Source organism: Etheostoma cragini, chromosome 5, assembly GCF_013103735.1.
Source record: "Etheostoma cragini isolate CJK2018 chromosome 5, CSU_Ecrag_1.0, whole genome shotgun sequence".
Taxonomy (NCBI): domain Eukaryota; kingdom Metazoa; phylum Chordata; class Actinopteri; order Perciformes; family Percidae; genus Etheostoma; species Etheostoma cragini.
In genome coordinates this window covers 4,424,392-4,445,358 of record NC_048411.1, presented here as the reverse complement: position 1 = coordinate 4,445,358, position 20,967 = coordinate 4,424,392, and the positions used below count along the sequence as shown (strand labels likewise).

At 41.7% G+C, this 20,967-nt stretch overlaps 1 protein-coding gene across 1 annotated transcript in view; it reads right to left on the bottom strand.

Annotated features, from left to right (window-relative positions):
* The window catches only part of ptch1 (patched 1), a 51,062-nt gene extending 35,803 nt beyond the window's left edge, over positions 1–15,259 (bottom strand). The window contains exons 1-2 of the mRNA XM_034872208.1: positions 14,377–15,259; positions 12,691–12,883 (exon numbers count right to left, since the gene is read on the bottom strand). Of these exons, the coding sequence (XP_034728099.1) occupies positions 12,691–12,883; positions 14,377–14,547 (364 nt within the window). The 5' untranslated portion in view covers positions 14,548–15,259. The remainder of the gene's footprint in view (positions 1–12,690; positions 12,884–14,376) is intronic.
* Between the last annotated feature and the right edge of the window lie 5,708 nt (positions 15,260–20,967).

The following is a 20,967-nucleotide window of genomic DNA, read 5'->3' as shown; positions in this document are numbered from 1 at the left end:
CCCCCCCCCCCCCCCCTGCCCCCCCCGCCCCCCTGTTCCAGTGCAACATATAATCAAACAGAGGGTTAACTTTTCCTGCTAAAGATTTCCCACCGGGGTCAGAAAACGCAAGGGAGACACTTTGTTTCTCTCACTCTGACTCTAGAATCAGAACTCGCACCAAAGCTAATCACTCTCTCACTTCTCCCTCTACCACACACTCCCCACACACCCACAGACGCCGGCTTGACGTGCACACCAGGGCACAAGCATGAACACCAGGTCACACAGAATTATCTGTTTTTATAATTCAGGTTTTATTGACTTGGTAATCAATTGACAGGGGAAGGTCATTGATACTTGTGCATTGTCTGCAATGTAGGGTGGATTGTACGTTGTATGTGTGTGTACAGTGTTTAATGATGTTTACAGCAGCATTATGTAGTACTGAAGCACAAGACAAATTTCCCTCAGGTGACAATAAAGTTATCTTGATCTTGATCTTGACTTACATAGGCTACGGCGAAAGCTCTGCGTGGAGCCTTCCCAGAAGCATAGAACGGCATTCGCCACTTTCACACACGCTCTTACTCCTTACAACGGAAAACATGCACCAGTGGGAAACAACTCCTACAACTGTGATGCTTGTCTGAAAACACACATCCAGAAACAGGAAATACCTTTAAACAGATATAGAACCTTTTGCAGAGGGTGCTATAACATCTGACCTAGTTATAATTTGCTACATGGACCATTGTGTGTGGGACCGCATATGTGAATATACTGTATTTATGTAATTGTGGCTAAACACATCTTTGTATGTGTGTGCGTGTGTGTGCATAGAAAGGATTAGCTGGATTAGGCCCCCTCTCAGCAGGGACCCCCTGTGGTGAGGAGGAAGCCCACCAAAACCAGGTCATCTCTCTGACACCAAGTCTCTAGCGACCTCCCATACCCTGAGCCCCCTATACCGCCAGTGGAAATAAAGAGGACTACACAGCTCTCTGCGGAACACCTACATGGGGTGTTATCTAAAAAAAACATTCCCAAACACAATGTTTTTATACATTTATTATAAATTATAGACAACGTATCAGTCATATACAGGATAAGCTCAAACAAAGCGCTTTCATTTGGAAAATCTGTGTTACTTAAGACTTTTATCAATGAAAGACCAATGTACAGAAAGGATAACATTAGATGATATCCATTGACTGGTTTGGAGCAAATGAACAACGCTACAACATATTTCAGTCAGAAATTGATGCTATAGGCTACTCATGGCTGTAATTTGCCAGTAAACAGAGCAGAAGAAGTAGAGGTTGCTAATCTAATCCATCTATGAGAGAAAAACGGAGCAAGGTCTTCAGGAATTTTGTTCTTTCATGTCAGCTAACATTGTAATGTTTAATGCTTTCCGGAGATGAAGACAACGTTGTGGGAATATCTGGAAAGACGTAGGCAGCGGAAACAGCTGATCATTCATGTGAGGTCAATTTTCGCTACGTGAGAACTTATATGGCAAAGGAGTTTCCATACACCATTTAATGCATCAATTCTTTTTCAACAAAAGCAGAAAAACACGTGTAAAAAACAATATGATGCCATTTAGAATGTTTTATCAAATGTTGCTGTTTCCATGCAGCTTTTCAATGCGATATTTCAAGATGCATTTGTTATTAACAGTTTTATCATTTTCTCACTTATCTCTTATTTGTCCTGGCTTTGTCGCTGCTACAGGTCCGTCTGTTCAGGTAGAGGTTCTCACCCCATCTCACGCCACCACCTCCTCTTTTCTTCTCCTTCCTGTCTGTTTTCTTCTCAGCTGCTGATGCCAATCCCCTGACACTGCTTTGATCCCTGAGAGGAATTCACCTGTTGTCTTCCTCCACCATTCGTCTGCTTCTATCTTCTACCATCTGCTGTCCCTCCATCTGTCTCTCGCTCAATCCTTGTGTCTTGGATTTTCCTTCTGCTGCTTCATATTATTGCTGCTACTGTACATCTCATGAAGCATGGCTGAAGATATCCTTATTATATTAAAAAGATGAGAAGTGCAAATTACTTCTAACAATGAAAATAGCTAGTTGACCAAATTCAACGTGCCACAGTTTCCTGTCAATAGAGCTGCAAAGATTAATCAATTAGTTATCAACTATTCAATTAATTGCCAGCTATTTTGACAATCAATTATTTGGTTTGAATAATAAAAATTCTCTAATCCCAGCTCTTTAAATGTGAATATTTTCTAGTTTCTTTACTCCTCTTCAGCAGTAAACTATATATTTTTTTAGCGTACAAAAAAGACATTGGGGATGTCATCTTGGCTTCACTGATGTACAATTTCTTCATTTTGACATTAAAAAAAATCGAGAAAATAATTGACAAATAAATCAGCAAATAAAAATAATATGTTAGTTGCAGGTTAGTCTATATCCATAACGTTCCACTTCCGGGACTGCTTCAGTGTCATCCGATATTCCATCGGATGACCGTTACCTTCCGCTTTCTTTGTTTTGTGACTCTAAACTTGATGATTTAATTTGATTTAATTTATGAGGACTATGGTTGCCTCGTCCTCAGATCTCTGCAGGGTAAATCCAGACAGCTAGCTAGACTACCTGTCCAATCTGAGAACTATGGTGACCTAGTGCTCAGATCTCTGCAGGGTAAATCCAGACAGCTAGCTAGACTACCTGTCCAACCTGAGAACTATGGTTACCTGGTCCTCAGATCTCTGCAGGGTAAATCCAGACAGCTAGCTAGACTACCTGTCCAACCTGAGAACTATGTTGACCTAGTGCTCAGATCTCTGCAGGGTAAATCCAGACAGCTAGCTAGACTACCTGTCCAACCTGAGAACCGGGTGACCTGGTGCTCAGATCTCTGCAGGGTAAATCCAGACAGCTAGCTAGACTATCTGTCCAATCGGAGTTCTAAAACAACCTTTGAACGTACACATGTTCCACCAAAAAGTTCCTATTTTGCAGCGGCACCATGGCACCGCCGGGCGCTTGGCACCGCCCAAGACAACTGTAATAAGTGTAAAGAAATGCAAATAAACCGGAGCACGTTTTTCTCCCATCCCGGAATACTGTGTGCACTAGCCAGACCCTTCTCCACAGCACTGTGGATGAGGGTTTGGCAAGGCAAAACTAGTTTTTATTCAGGTATGAAGCAATGTTTGCCTTTTCTCAGGAATCAGGATAATATCATGAGCCTTTTATCAAATGCTTGATTGTATCGGCAGAAGAGCAAAAGTGTGACTTCACCAACCACATCCACTGTTTTTTTAGATTTTGAAGGTTGTGCAACGCTGGTGTGCACACTGCCACGAATATGTGATGAAAGGCCTTCACTGGGAGCAGAGACCCTATCTGACCCATGTTGAGCCCCCCTTCTCTTTCCATCTCTCCTTTCAGCTTTCAAATAGGAAGGGGCAGACAGAAGAAGGGTAAAACAAGCAAGGTAGAGGGAGGGTGACCACAAAAGAAGAGGAAAAAAGTGAGTGGATGACAGAGAAGAGAGAGGAACAGATTATAAGAAACGGAGAGTGGAAGTGCTCCGACGTGCAGCTGTAGCCGAGTGTACCCTCATGCAACACACCCCTGAGCACCCCGACCCCTGACATAAATGTGACACCCCAGCTGCCAACTCCTGCTCTCTGTCCGGACCCCCACCCATACCATCGACCCTCACCCCCCAACTCCAGCATTACCATATGTATGGCTCCCCTCGCCCCTGATTATGCTAATCACCTGTCCAGCCCCTGCAGCCACAAAAATGGGTGTATTTAGCAGTCGGCTGGCTCCCAATGCAGCTTCCCCTGGGCCCGAGGTGTACATTCACACACTCCTCAATGGGCAGATTCTTCCACGTTGCTGCCTTCATTCAGGTTCCACTCTCCCCTCCCGACCCCCCCACCTCCACCCCCAAAAAGAACCTTTTGAGTGCCAATGGATTCACAGAGCAGGGGAAAGAGTAGTAGCACAAGAAAACGCTGACAGAAATTCTGTGTTTGTAGCATGTGCATGTGTGTGTGTAGTGGTTGTGATTCAAGTAGAAATACCCAAAACATCGGACAAATTATCTATTATTGGTGTATTCGACCAAGAGCACATTGGTATTTTTTGTATTTTTATATTTTGTGAAAAGGGGCTGCTTCAATCTTGTTGCACAGGTACTGCTCTTGTGTATAATGACAATAAAGGCATTCTATTATATTATATTCTACGCTATTGCCCTTGTAAATCATGTAAAAGTTGTCAAAACTCTCCACATGAAGTTCCCTCTTTTAGTACACTTAAAATAAGTGTCATTAAAACAATAATTGTTAAAACAGCTATTCCATCAACTCCAGCTCTGTTAAGATAAGATTCTCATCCTGTATCTCCTGTCAGTGCCTGCCCAATGCAAGCTAAGTGAGCGATCTCCCCCCGCTGCATTTACTCTCCTGTGATTGGCCCACAGCCCAGCCATAACAGTCCGTGACATGAGCCTGAACAGCCAATCTCAACCAGCCATCTCTCAGTCATTTCCTGGAAAGATGTCCCATGATTCCAAGTATCCCAAAATCACACATTCCAAAGTGTGGAATAGAAGACACAGAAACAGAGTGAGTGTTAATGGAAGAAAAACAAAGATAAACAATATTTCTATTCAAGTCACTTAATTCTTGGATACATCTTTCTATGGTTTCCTTTAAACTCATATCATTTTATGCTCACTAGGACAGGCTATCATTTGAAATTTGAATTTGACAATTGCTCCCTATCTGAAAGAGACATGAAAGCTCTGTTTTGTCTGGCTCTTTTGCTGCTAAATGTTCCACCATTTTCATCAGTTATTCCCAAACTCAGAGCAGTTTACAGAGAGCTTGTTTGCTTTAAATATCCGTCTGCTGCCTAAAAAAATGACACTGATGACAGCAGTGAGAGTTAACCAAAGCAATGAGCTAAAAGACGCTCAAACGCCCGTAGAGCTGGTGTGAACTACAGAGCTGGGTGATTATTCTTTGTGGTTTTATCTCTTCAATAATTCTTTTTACATTACACAGACATTTGATACACTGTAAAAAAATAAATATGGATAAGAGCAGCTTAAAATATAAGTGCTGCTGAAAGATTCAGCAAAATAGCCTAATGATGTGACAAAGCGATAACAAAGCTCATTCGATTATTTTAATCCTCATGTTGTCTTCCTGCTGACCTGGAAATTTTCAATGAAACACCTGTTATGGAGGTTATGGTCATCTTTTTAGACCCTTTTGAGGCTTCCCCCCTAATAATTTTGTCACTTTGTCAACGTGGATTTTCTCCTAAACTTTTTTTTTTTTAGATTTGTCACTTTTTTGACATTTTTGTTACTTTCTTTTGACATTTTTGTGACTTTTTTGACATCTTTACACATTTCTCTCACTTTATTTGACATTTGTTCACACTTTAATCATTTTTTGACATTTTTGTTACTTTTTCCGACATCTTTACTAGTTTCGGTCACTTTATTTGACACTTCAGTCACTTATTTTTGACACTTTTGTTACTTTTTCCTAAAAAAAAAACTTACACAAATTCAATTAAAGTAGTTAACTGATTATTTAATTAACTTGGGAGGAGCATGGTTGAAAACCATCCACCTTAGTTTCTTGGAAAATTTGTGTGAAAGAAACCCAAATTTCTGATATAGAAACTTCAAATTTGACCTGAAGACAACATGAGGGTTAAACTGACACTGAAAGGCAACGTTTTAGGATATGCCTTTTTCTATCCAGTGTGGATGTTCATCAATTTTTTCCTCTACAAATGTGTTATCCTGCATCTGGCATAAATACAGCATTGGATGTTGTTCACACAACTACTGTTTTGTCCTCGCTGTGAGCAGCCCTGGGCAAAAATATCAGATGTAAAACAGAAAACCAGGGAGACAATATCAGAAAAAGTGTAATACCTATCAGGCGTTATGCCACACTTAATAACACAACAGCCGTGTCACAAATTACCAACGTCCTCATGCTTCAGTCAGACTTGCTGGGTGGTAGTAAAGGAGACTATTTCACTCTGATTCATACTGACTCACTCTGGAGCTCCAAACCTCTCAATCATCTCAGAGAGGAAATGTTTTATATCACTTTATCTTTATGCCTCGCATGTGCATGTGTGGTACTTGTGTAATTGCTGTTGCTGCCAGATTCTATGACGGAATGCTGTAGGAATTGCAATGAACTATACTGCAACGTGCGTTACCCATGTGTGCCAGAGGGGCTCAAAAACTCCAACGACACGCAGAAATTTGGAGATGTTTATAGAATGTGCATGAAAAATGATCTGCACTGCAGTCTGAAAAGTATCAATCCACACTTCAACCTCTCTCCTGGTGTACGGTAGGCACTGCAGCCAAAACACAAACACACTACCGCTACTATACTCCTGCTTCACACACACACACACACACACACACACACACACACACACCCTCTGCTGTTTTGTACTTTCTCCACCCCTCTGGCAGTCAGCGCTGTGAGGGAGGGAAGAGAGGAAAGGGGAAGAGGGAGGGAGGGAGGGATAGGAGAGTAGGGGAGGGGAGGGGAGCGAAGGAGGGAGGCCGGACCACCCTGCTCTCATGGCACGGCTGAGTGTTTACATTGCCGTGGCTCACTCTGTAATACATCTGGCATTCTGAGGCCACTCTCTCCAGCCAGGGACGGGGGAGTGGTGGTGGAGGGGGGGCTAGGAGGGGGAAGGAGGCTTGGGTAAAGAGAGAGACCTTTCTGGCAGAGAGGAAAAGAAGAGAGAGAGAGAGAGAGAGAGGGAGAGAAAGAGAGAAGGAGGTAGAGGGGGAGGGTAATTCTCTCCGCAGTCTCCTGTGGTCGGTCATTCGCAGGGCTCTGGTTTTTGAATAAGAGCGCCTGAAAGAATGCAAAATGTAAACAGAGAGGTTGGAGGCATCTCAGGATGTCGTTTGTGAATGGAAGTGCATTTTCCTTGAGAGCATGCACGCATGCACACACGCATGCACGCACGCATGCGCACACACGTGCATGCTTAACAAGCAAATTTAAACGTTATTTAAAATGTACTTTCGCCAGGTACGGGTAACATACGCAAAACTGCTTTCAAATCGTTGGTGAATGAAAGTGCGTTTGCTTTGAGAGCGCACACACACACGCATGCACACACAGACACACACGCTTAATAAGCAGAATTTAAAAGTTATTTAGAATTTACTTTCTCCAGTTGGGGGTTAAATACACAAAACTGCTTTCAAATGAGGGAGAGCTAGCTTGAGAAAACAGCGCTCTAAGTCTGTGTACAGTACCAGAGGCGCAATGTTTCCCCACACTAAATCCCTCACCAGCAAGCCTGCACTTTTCATCAACTCGTAAAGTTTAACACAACAAGCTGGAATGTTATTCCTTCTATAGAGGTTTAATCGTGTTTGTATTGAACTGATAAACACAAACTTAATTGAGTCCAGTTTGGGAAATGTCAAAAGTGTGCATGTGTGCACATTCACATTTGTGTGTAACTGAAAGATAGAGGACTATGTGGTGTGTTCTGTGCAAACCAGCAAAAATTATTGGGTGTGGGCGCATTTGTGTGTTTGATCGCCTGCGGCTGATGAATGAAAGCATTTGGAGATGGAGTGTGAGGGACAGGGTGAAAGAATGAGAGAAAAACAGATGAATAAAGAAGAGAAAATAGCAAAGAGAGGCCCATCGAAATAGCCTGCCATGCCAGTACTGGTCAACCAACTACTCACTCAGAACCAAAACTCCAAAGCCTCTCTGCATATGTGTGTGTGTGTGTGTATGTAAGTTCGCGTGCATCCATGCATGTATCAGTTCTACCATACACATCAAAAGCTGGATAATTTAATCACGCAAACCACAATCCTCTTTAAGGAGACGCCACATTCGGGGCACTCTTCCTCCTCCTCCTCATCTTCGTCCACAAGAAAGGATGTCAAGGCTTCTTCCGCATGCACTTAACATTATACCGCTCCCTTCTCCACTGCCATTACCAGCAAAACAACAAAACAACCACCAACTCTGTCAACTAAGCTCTTAATCACACTAGATCTAAAACAGACATGGGAGGGAGTTGCTTTAAAAAAAAAGAAATTAGCTTAGTCCTATCAGAGTGAGTTCTGAAACCGTGAATCAGGCTGAGGATGCACACAAACAAGGATTGGCACCATTTTGACCTTTTTGATATCAGGAACAAGCAAAACGCAGAGGGACAATACATACTGAACATTTAGTGAGTATTGTGTCATTCCTCAACCTTTATGCTGTCATTAGGGGAGCGATGGTTTGCGTTAATGTGGAAGTTGGATATTTGTTTGAGTTCTTCTTATTATTAAGGAGTAATTCAGAGATCCAATTCACTGCCCTCTGCTGGAGGACAGATGTCAAAAGGTTAAACACAAATTTCAAAAAAATGAAATAATGATACAGGAGAATAATACATAGTCTCTAAACAACATCTGGCTCATGAGATGCATGCACAGGCATACACAGGAAAGTGCACACATGAACATATACAGGACACAAACAATGCCTTGTGACAGCTGCAACTCCCCCCCCCCCCAACACACACACACACACACACTCTGCTGTGAGTCTTCACTCTGCACCCAGGCCACAGGGTGAGTATCAGTTGAGGTTTTAAATAGCGGGGCCTCTACAAGAAGACCTCAGGGTCCCGGGGGTCTTCCCCGTGGCCCCTGCCCTCTACACTTATGTCCCCTAAGAAAGCGCTCTGGGACCTGGGGCGTTCCCTCGGTCTGTAGCCTTACAATCCATGGCCCTATGCTCCAGTCCAGGCCATAAATCTGGGGACTAAAAACTCATTACGACTTGACTACCTCACACATATCTCTGTGTCCATAATGAAAACAGAAGACATCCTCTCAATGCTGCAAGCCCCATCCTCTCTTTTGTCGATGCTAAAGCTACAGGCTAACCACAACTCAGCCCTTTCAGACTCAGATTATAGTACAGCTCCATCTCATCTGCTTAACCCCCAGTTTCAACTTCAACCCTTGCCTGGAGCTTTAGCTTCAAAAACCCCACTTCCAAATGTTCTCCTGCCCGCGCCCTCTCTCACCCATCAGCACATTCACGTAACCACAGCCACACATCCAGCTCCAGCTCCTTTCTCACCACAGAAACAGAGTAAAAGAGTCAGGGGCCGTCCAACAGGAAGGCCAATGTTTACGTGATACTGTTTTAATTAGAGGCAAGCGGTGCTGCTATTTTCTTTACAATTTGGCCTATGTTTGCCTTAACCCAGAATGGCAAGTGACGGCTCCATTTTCCATGTGTGGCCAGGAGGAACTCTAAAGGGGTCTTACTTAGAGATGGGCAATATTTCGATAATATATCAATATCGTGATATGAGACTAGATATTGTTTTAGATTTTGGATATCGTTATATGGCATAGGTGTTGTCTTTTGCTGGTTTTAAAGTCTGCATTACAATAAAGTCATGTCGTTTTTTTTCAATTTACCAGATTGCTTTAACTGTTCTATTATTTGCTTTAACCCACTTAGTCATTACATTCACATTACTGATGATTATTTATCAAAAATCTCAATGTGTAAATATTTTGTGAAAGCGCCAATAGTCAACACTACAGTATTATTGCAATATCGAGGTATTTGGTCAAAAATATCGTGATATTTGATTTGTGTGTGGGGAGAACAAGATAGCAGCTCACAATACCACAACTTCCTGTTTGAGCCAATCATTTCCTGTGAGCGCCACAGTGGACATAAACACAGTATTTACCTGCAATGTGGTCTACCCTAAATGCATGCCACTATCATGTTTATGTGATCCTTAAACTTCATAAAAAAAAGTCTGAGTAAAACTAACTACAGAGTGAAAGTATCATTCCCTAAATGTTTAGCAAAACACTAACCCCCATACATCCTGATTGGTTTTACACAATCAGCTCTTTGTGCAGGCATGCGTCTCACTCACAATTGGTCTCTGTTGCTTTGTCTAATAAACAGAACTTCCTGTGTCTGAGCTTTTATAAACAGTGCTGAGTGAGCACTGTGTGAGAAGAGACAATCACTGCGAAAGCTACGGCACGTGACAGCGTGTAGAATAAACACACTAGCCAGCTCTGGTACGCAGCTAATGGTGTTCTGCTGTAGAACTGGGCAATGGGCAGAAAGCAGGTGACGACAGACACGACACAAGATCACAAACGTAAAAAAAATGTGGCTCCGGTCAATTGTAGAGGACTTGAGAGATCTAATATGAGCTGGGTGTATTGTGTGTGAATGCGTGCGTCCACAGGCCACACAGCTTCCAGGCGGGGTCGTCCATGGGTCGCCTGCGGAGGGCCAGTTCCAAATGAAACATAAACAGCCGCTGTGTCCTCTCTCTCTCTCCTCTTTTTTCCTCTCAGACGATGGGCCAGTCCCCCAGCACGGCCCAGCACAGCGTTCCACCGGCCAGGCAGAACTAATCTATCCCTCAGCTGTGCAGTCTAATCTAAACAAACAGATCTCTCCCCATCAACATCTGGAACCCCTCACATACCGGGACCTAGGAAACCACCACAGCCCAGTCTCTTTCTCAAGTGTGAGTATGAGCCAGTGTGAGACCATGTTGTAGATGGTCTACCAAAGGTCACTAGACGTGGTTCAACTGTCAAAGTTAGCCTTTTCTGACAATACCAAAACTCTTTTGTCAAAATAGGAGACGAGGACCAAAAGAAAAGCCAACATTCTAACCATCCATTATGTGCCAGTGAGTTTGATTTAATGCCAAATGTGTCACAGCTAACAACACAATTACAATCAGGCCGGTGGATAACTTTTTAAAATCCCGGATTCATCTTTTAGTCTACAAACAACAACAATTGCAAATACTAGTCACACATCACCAGGGCCCAAAGTGATATATTTTGTCTGACATTCAAAAAAAGGGTATTTGTTACGATGGGAAACTCAGAGAAAAGAAACACATCTTCACATTTGAGAAGCTACAACAAGGCATCTCAATAAATAACTTCCTAAGGATCCAGCCAGCACACTATATATTCTTAAGTAAGAGAAATTTCAACCCTTGTAGACTCTAAATGTGGCTGTAATAAGGTGTGCAGTTTGCTGCTTCATGAAGCAAAGCAGCTGCATTCAGCTTCAATTCATAACCGTTATCATATATTTCAATGGTGAAAAATATTCAAAGTGCCAAAAAGTATCAAAACATCCATAGAAACTCAAACAACTGCAGTATAATGTACTTCTCTGCTGTCCTGCATGCTTAAACGCTCCAAATCGCCAAAATATGACTAAATGTACTACTTTTTAGAGTTTTCAGAAGGCTAATAGTGTGACATGAATGAGTAAATAAAGAGAAATATGAATCAAAAGAGATGTCCTCAAATTTCTTATTCTGTTGTCAAAAAGAAGTTATCTGATTTGAAAAAGGAAGCACTGACAACTATCACAAGGACGTTTTTCCCAGTAAATGGTTGATTTCTTGACTATTTCAGCACTTAAGGCCAGTCAGTAGCAACATACTAGTAAAGCCTGCGTTATCAAGTCTGTACTAACATTCAGGTTCATATGGTGCCCCTCACCGTAATACACATGAAAATGATCTGACATGTGAATAAGGTGTCAAGACAAAGTGTTCCTCAGGCTACAATCAGGAGTCCTGTACCGAGGAGCCACCCCTCCGCCTAAACGGCTGCCAACTGCGCCTGCGCCATAGATTAGAGGAACACACAGTCTGTCAGACCCCTGCAGCAGCACGCAAGGAGAGACCAGCCAACCCGGGGAGGAGGTGGGGTGAATCAAGTCTGCTTAAATGTTTGAGCTCATGAGCATTTTACTTCTTTTTTATTTGAGGGAGGTTAGCTCAAATCTGATGAAACCAGAAAAAGTACTATTTTGTTTCTTTTCTCATGAGCAGAAAAAAAAAAGCACTTCTCAGTATCTCGGTCTCTCAGCAGCAAAATCTGCTCCTCCATTCATGACTCCTACAGCCCACTCTAGCCCTAAGAGCAGGAATGCTGATCAAAGGAGAGGAAAAAAGCACAGCCCCTTCCTCTCGCCCCCCAAGCACCATCCATACGCACGGTTTTCCCTTAAAAATGTTCAGTCTTCCTAAGTTGTTTCTGAAAAACAACAAGTGAGTGGCTTATCCACTCCACAAACACGAGCTCCTGTCCTCACTCCGCTTTTTCCCTGCAGCCGGAGACAAATCTTTTTGGAAAGTTGAGAGCTGTCCAAAACGGGACCACACACAGTCTCTGAGCATTCAACTGCTGGGGGCAGGCAGACACACACTTACACACACTCACACTCACACACTCTCACAAAATGGCGGCTTTGACAAAAATGTTCTCTACCCCAAAAGCTGCTTATGAACTTAATTACAACCTTACTTCTGAGTGCAGTTACAGTCACCCCTTACACAGCGTGTGAGTGCCTCTAACATAGTTTAGGAAGCTGCAAATATGTAAGGATTTTTTTTCCAAGTTTCACTTGGCCACTTGCCAGGCCCTAAACAATAAACAATCCCCCCGGGTTGTTTAGTAGCACCCACCAACCCTATCTTCCTCCAATCTAAACCACTCCACGCTGTTACAAAAATGCAATATCAAAATGTATAGCTTCAAAACCATTGACATAATGAGCAATCCAAGCATCTTACACAGATTGAATGATAAATCAGAATGTCTTACCTTCTACCCAGAGTTTCTCCACGTCCGTCTCCAAATTAGCTGCCCTTAAGCCCACAGCAAAAGCTCCGAAAATCATGAGGCCCACAACCAAAAACTTTCCGCAGTTCTTTTGTATGTAACAGCCCAGCCTAAATAAAAGTCTCTGGAACTTCGCTCTCAGCCATAGAGGTGCTTTCCTCCCAGTTGCCTTCCCCTACAATGAGACAAGAGGCTTAATGTTACTGTCAATTCAAACACAAGACACTGTACTTACCTGGACAGATGTATATGCAGGGTTCAAGAGAAAGGTTTGACGTTACATAGGCAAAAAAATGACTACCACAGGTGTTCAAGTCAAAAACTATGTACCCCAATTTGACCCAAGGAACCTCATCTGAGAAAACTAGTTGTTATGATTCACTTTAAGACTGAAAATATGAAGGCTCTGAGGGAAATGGGAGCTGTGATCAAAATACTCAAACCCATTCACTTTCTCACTCTAATATCCTGCGCTGGTGGAAATACACACATCCGCATCATCTACAAGCACTCCCCATAGTGAGAGACACAGGTTCTATCATATCAGTAACACATATAAACTGTAACCTTAGCAGGACACATGCAAAAAAAAAGAAGCTATCTCCATCCCCTGCAGGTCCACAACACACACAGCCTGATCCATTTCTGGGATTTCGCTACTACAGCGATGACTTATGGAGATGCTGATACAGACAGGCTGACATTAGGTGTCACAGGTTTGTGTTGTTATATTTCAAAATAGGTTTGCAGCTGGACCTCCAGAGCGGATGGAAGTACATAAACGGAGAAAGCTGTCAAGATACAATTATACAGTAGGTAACCTTTTGATAATAAGAATCCCCTGTGTCTTTATTTTACGCAGAGATGCAAAATAGACCCTACAAGGTCTTCCAAATCCTGCATTGGATGCATAGTACTCCTGTAAAATATCAGACTGACTGTTAATATGCTCCCAACCAACAGAATGCAATCTATTTTGGGATTAGTGCAATTTGTCATTGAAGTAGTGTATTGTAACACTCACGCCCACACATCAAAATTTGATATTAAATACATGTGAACATGTGCATGTGGTGAAACCCACAAATACCACCACACACAGCTCCACTCCCCGTCCTGCAGCCCGTGTGTTCCGGTCTGCACGGTGAGTGGAGGAGCCATCACAGGGGGGGGACTCACAATATTTGTGAACGGAAGAGGGCAGCCACATGGATTTTTTTTCACTCTCTCTCTCTCTCTCTCTCTCTCTATACGCAAGTCTCACAAGTTTAGATGCAGACTACTGTCATTCAAACCTTGAAAGTAGCCACCATAACCTTTTTACGCAGCTCATTTGCAGAGAAACGCCAAACTGGCTGATATGAAGCAAGTCAATGGAAGTGTTGACTGTGAGTGGAAGCTGCGTGTTTTTGCCTTCTCTGAGACCGTTATAGGTTGGGATGTTGTATTTGGAACAGTCGAGTGGTTGCATTTGCAAATTCCACTTGTTCCACATCCTAACCAGTTGCATAAGAAGAGTTAAACCACTCCAACCGTGCCTTACCCCTGTGCCCCCTTCCCCGTCCCGTTACCTAGCAGCGACTAGATATAGTTTGGCCACTTTTTTCGGAGAATACAACCCAACTAGGACCATAAAGAGCTCTCCTGGTTAAGATAAGAAATAAGCACCTCGGTTATTTGCTCCAAAGCAAAGCCCGCATCGCAGTAACTCGGCCGCTGCAAATACTCCAAATCCAGCGGTGTGTTGCGGGTATAGTCCCCCCTGTTCCTCCGCGTTATCCTCGGCCGATCGGGGTCTCTGTTTTCCTGCTCGGAGGGCGCATTAGCAGCCGAGGCCATGTTGCCTGGACTGCGAGACCGTTTCCCACTTTATACTATTTCCCCGAAAGCGTGTAGCGATATCCCAAGGCAACAGAGTTTCACTCTCGGAGATCTCACACCCGTGAAGTAGGACTTCATACTCCTGTTGGAGACGGCGAGTCAAAGTCTGCGCCTTCCATCCCAACATTTCGCGATCCGGAGGTCTCCACCGCTCTCACCGCATTCACCGTGTCTCTTAAAAAAAGTATGTTTCTCTCAAAATGCGAGGTCCGCAAAGTGGTTCCCATACACAAGCATTCTGATGAGATCTATGTGGTCTTCCCATGGGCCGCGCGTCACGGCCAGCTCTGAGATTCAATAGAAGAGAGGAAAAAGACCTCTCTCCATTTGGAGGCAGAGGAGGAGGAGGGGTGGAAAGAAAAAAAGAAAAAAAGCTCGAGATCCCGCCTCTGGGGCTGTCAGATTGCAGGACTTTCTCGCATCTGATTGGTTCCAGAAGGGCAAAAATTACTCAGCAAACACGACTATTATTAGCTGCTTAGCAACAGCTCACTAAAGTAGAGAGACCACCCAGGCAGGGAGACCTCTTGTGTGTGCATCTCCAACTTCAGGGGAGGCTCGCTGTGAGCCAAACCCGCTTGGTGCGTCTGGTGTTTTGGGTCTCCACACAGCGCCCTGTCGCTAAAAAGGAAGCACATCCAAGAGAGGAGCCGGAGTCTGAGGCAAACTACAGGGTCTTAGCGATGGAAAGGGGGGCCGAGGAATGTCAGAACTGCAGATAATAACTTACTTTTTTCCCCCCCACCACCATGATGTATATAGGTGGTAGTTCAGCCTCAAATTACAGCGGCAAGAAGGGGAGGTCCTTCACTATGTTGTCGCTATAATGTCAGCCCCACTGGAACATGTAAGCCTTTGAGTCATGCTATTCATGTTTTTGCAAATTAAAGAAATTGCTTAAGACTTTAATATTTCTACATCTCGATATATAGACACAATTTAACAACATAGGCTACACTATAAGATAAAAAAAAATCATCTTTAGAGACAATTATTGAACACAAATAACTGGTGTTTTAAATACCTGGTGCACAGTGTATTCAATATTTGTGTTTTACGCACTTTTTCTTATGGAAATGCTTATTTATGCTCTTTGTCAATTGTAGTTATGTAGTAGGCTAGATAAAGCTTGTTGTTATCCACTGTTACAATATCAGATTAGTGCGTTTATGTAGTCTAGTTAAGAACAAAACAAAAAAACTCATAATTTCCATGGACCAGCTGCAGAGAATAATGCCCAAGATGTCATTTCTTTGCCAATAACATGCAATGTTAAACGACCTGACATCTGATGTGAAGCCACACGGGCCAAATGGTTGCTTTGTGGAGTTCATTAACATCTTTACCATAATAGTCTATATTGGACTGATAATGTCTCCATATGCACATATATCAGATTAATTCATGAATTGGTCAAAACTCAATTCAAAAGTGGCCTATACCACATTACGCGTAATATTTGGTAACTTGTAGAAAGAATAAGCGCATGACCAATAATGTAAAGACCGTCGGATTAAAGAAATAGACAACATATTAATAAAATATTAAAAAACAAACAAACATCTGTTTCCCTAAATGTCACCTCAAAAAAACAACCATGACGTAGAACCAATGGGAGGAAATTGGCTAAAAAGAGCACTAAGAAATATTCAGCCACTTTTCTTAAAAAATAACGCAAATATCACTTAATTTACTCTGCTGTCTTGATGAATATGAAGAAGAAAACCGGATTAACAGAACAAATATAGCCTTATAGCAACCTTCACGGACCATAGTATATCAGCAACACACACCTCACACCTGAGCCCCCCGAGCTCGTCTCCACCAGCCACGCACTTACCATGTTCAGTGCGGGGGGGGAGCTTTCAGAAGAAATCCTTGATGAATGCCCCCCCGTGGAGTCCGAAGTTATGAAGATGATAGAAATAGGTGCTTTATCATTTTGAGGAGAGGAAAACAAGGCGCATCGTAATCCGTCTTGGTCGCAGGCATCCTGCTCTGCGTGGGAAAAAGGTTCACTCACAATTACATGGCAGTTCCTTTTTGGCCACGTGGGTGTTCCCGTTCGCTCCATAGGCAGGACCCGGACTGTCACGTCATTAGATCAAAATTGTAAACAGTACCAACCCATGCGCAGCAGCATCCTGTGTCTCGGTCACTCAATAACACACACACACACACACACACACACACACACACACACACACACACACACACACACACACACACACACACATACAGAAATATCTGTGTTTCTCTCTGTGCCACAGATATAAATGCTGACCAAAAATACTTCACACACCTGTACATGCACAGGTGTACACACAAACAGGCCTACAAATACAGTTGTACACAAATGAGTGTATGCAAACATTTAGACACATGCCTGAAATTATTAACACACTTGCATACTTTTGAAGGCATGCACACATGGCTCAGATACACATGTGTGTTAACACTGGAAGTATGTGCACACAGAAGTACATTACGAATACGTTGAAGCTTGCAGGCATAGACACACACATGCACACTCAATTGCATATCCAATTCAAATATTTATTATCAATGAAATAAAAAATGTTATGTCCTCTGCAGTCCTTTTTTGGATTGTCTCCACCCTGTTTTAAAAGCTTAGATGATAAAAACATCCAAACAAGCGTGTCCATTCAGTCCCATCCACATTTAGATTTTTCTTTGGAATCAGTAGGTGGGGTGCATCAATAATCATTTCACTGGCATCAGATATCCCTGGCGTGGTGTCTGAGTGGGAAAAAGTATCCAAAGGGGGACCAAGTTAGGCTGCGATGCCCCCTAATGCCCCTGAATAGAACCAGGCATGTCTCAGTGGTACATTCCATTACAGCAAGCGCAAGTCACAACTGCTGCACCATATCTGTGCTAGACATGTTCAAGTTGTTGTCATGACAGTAACACTGCAGGACTCCAATCAAAGTGCGGTAGGTCATGGTGGATAATGGTCCTCCCCTTCCAATACTGTAGTGTAGAGGCTGTAAAGATATGCCAGTAAAATGCTCTGGGAGATTATATTGCGAGCATCTGTGTGAACTAATGAAATACATATGCACATAAGATGTCAAAATACCCTTGACCAAACATGAGCATATTTCCTTTTTTTGATACCCCATCATGTGCTAACATGGATCAGATGGAGTAATTGTTCAATTTTGGAATTATAGAGAAATGTCATCTAAATTAGCTTCTTTTATTTTTGTAAGTGCGGATAGTGGTTTGGATTTCAAAAGTTTCAAGTGTAAATTATTGTCCTTTAAATAAAACAGTAATATATAAAGATTCAGTAGCTGCAGTTGCACATTTGTCTTAGCTTTTTGGGACAGTACATAACATACAATAGTCATGCAATTATTTTTTTTAAATAATACAAAAATATTGTACCTGAGCAACTAGTCAGTCATTTCAACGGCTGTGTTATATCTTTTAAACCGACTGTATACATATGCCATGGTGCCCTGTAGAACTGAAAGCATTAGTTTCAGGATTAGAATCATTTTTTAAGAAATAATGCAAAAAATTCTCCAGTTCCAGCCTCTCCGTGGTGAGTAGAATTAACTGTTTTTCTTTGTCTGACATAATACAAAACGTTTTACAATGCATATAGCTATCAACTCATTTAGTCAGTCCATACTGACAGCTGTTGATTGCTATGCCAATGGGTGTAGCTTTATTCATAACCTCCAGAAGATAAACCATTGGATTTAATGACCCTAGGATCTTTGCTCTAGCGCCACCTTCAGGGATATCCCGACATTTAAAACTCAACTATTCTTAAAGCTCTAGACATCGCAGCATCTTCAGTATATTGTTTGATCCTTTGACCCGAGTGATACACTTAAAGGCCTCTAGCGAAGAAGGAAGAAAATCTTAATTTGATGATTTTCACTGTTGGGTGTGGTTACAGGTGCAAAACCACATAGTGACTTAGGGAAAACGGCCTCAAAACTTTCAACCAGCCTAGTGTTGAGTTACTCTTTAAAAGCTAAAACATAGTTACACTCTCTGCTTTTCTTTGATCGTTCATCATGATCAAATCATGGCATCTTCGATGGGGAAAATAGATGAAGTGTTTATTTAGAAGCTGGAGGAATTGGGAAATCAATTCTGCAACAACTTAATAAACCAATCACCACCTTTGACCCCTAGGCATGGCCCCTTAGACCCTTGAAGGCTGGTATAGAGGCTATGGGAAAAAGCTTATTCAGTGCACATTTAGTGCATATTTCCATTTGCCGAGGTTTGTCAACACACTAACATCCTTAAGTAAAAACCTCAAAGTCTCTTTCTAGGCTAGTTCATTGTCAGGATGTATGAAGAATTCTAATCCATTTTTACTATTAGAAATTATCAGCCTTTAACTTCCGTTTCTCATTTGGATAATATACTCTAACAACTACATACCAATTCATTTATTATTCAATTGATGTTTAATTATTCTCTATTGCAACAGTGAACTGCAACAGTATCATAGTTAAAAAATAACTCTTTTTGGCATGAAGCACTGTCAAAAATCTTAAATGCTTAAATAAATGGAAGATGCAGAGTGATCCGAGAGCCACTTGCATTTAAAGCCATTTTTAGAGAATAGCGTGGAAAAAAAGGGGGGAAAAGACAGCAGAAAAAAGGGGGTGAGATAATGCAAACAAAGCATCACTCTTTATTGAAAACAAAGATGATTTATTAAGTAAGAATGTCCCCCCCTCTCTCTCTCTAACCATCCTTCATCCCTTAGGTTCTTGGTGCTTAAAGGATCATGACATTTGTCCCATTCATTGAGAGGTAGGCTATAGACTGCTTAGCACACATGGCTTTAGCTGCACAGCACTGATATTAAGAAATACGCTTTGTTTTCCAATGCGTGTGACTACACTGTTCCCTAGTGTGTGTGTACTTGGTTAGATAAGTGTTTGAGCATGTGTATCTTGTGCAGATAGAGACTGTGTTTGTAGCTGCACCATACCAAGAAAAATCTTGATTTATCACATCTTATTTTGTCAGTTTTGACTTGCATTTCTAATAACAACATTGTACTGACCTGGTGGTTATCTGGAACCATGGCAACATTCCTTAAAAAATGTCAGATTGGGCAAGAAACACAAACATCCAGACAATCATGGAGGATATATACAAAAATTAAGGTTCAGCCAAACCTATTTAAAAGCGACAAAGGAGAAAAGGTAAAATTATTACCTAAATTTGGTAAAAATGGTTCTGTGCTTGATGTACCTCAGCAAAAGTCTTTTTACACTGACTTTATTTATTTAGATTTTTCCTTAACTACTTTCACCTCAGCCAGCTGACTGAGAACTTTCATATTTTCACATTTTAACAAATCCAATTTTTCCTCAACCTCAGTGAGACAATCAATGCTTTAAAGCAACTGAAAAAAACAACAACCTGCAAAACCTCACAACATTGTCATCACAACTTGTGAGCTCATCAGTCTTATTCTTTGAGTCTTCTAGTCAGTCAGTTTATAGGTTATTATGTCTATATTTTATAGTCATAGTTAATATTTTATCATGATCGACTGGACTTGTCCACTATCATCATTACACATAGTCTACAATAGTATATCACCTTATCATGGTCATTTTATTTCTGAGTGATTTTTACTTTTTAATTTAATTTTAGTTATGTGTGACATACTGTATGTGTGTATGTGTGTTTGTTGTAATATCGTTGTCTTGCTACTGCATGCCTAAAATTTCCTTCGGGATGAATAAAGTATCTATCTATCTATCTATCTATCTATCTATCTATCTATCTATCTATCTATCTATCTATCTATCTATCTATCTATCTATCTATCTATCTATCTATCTATCTATCATCAGAAGTTCTGCTTCTCACTACATCCATCCAGATCTTCATCTAGGCTACTCTTTATTTCACTTATAGTGTGAGTTCCATTTTAAAATGAATAAGTCCTGATGAGGACTTCTCACATACCTAATTGAGCTTAAATTTTTCCTGTTGGGCACATGTCAAATACATTAATTTATTACTCTTTACGCCCTTCTTTAATTGAGTCTGCCTCGACATAAATGTAGTTGTGCTCTAATTTACTGTTTTCTGTGGCTTTTGGCTTGTTTACCACGTGTCTGATTATCTGACCACTCGTGTTTCTTGTCCTGATGGACTAGTGTTGGCGTGTTCCCAGATGTCTGCAATTACTTTGATGAATGCATTGTTATCATAAGTATACAAAATAATTGCAAAAACTATGAAATAATGAAAAATAGAATAATAATCTATTAAACTGAAATAATCTTTCAATGTGTGTTTCTATCTGCACTGACGGACATTTATATTCACCAGAAAATCTCCTTGTCAATGCACCTA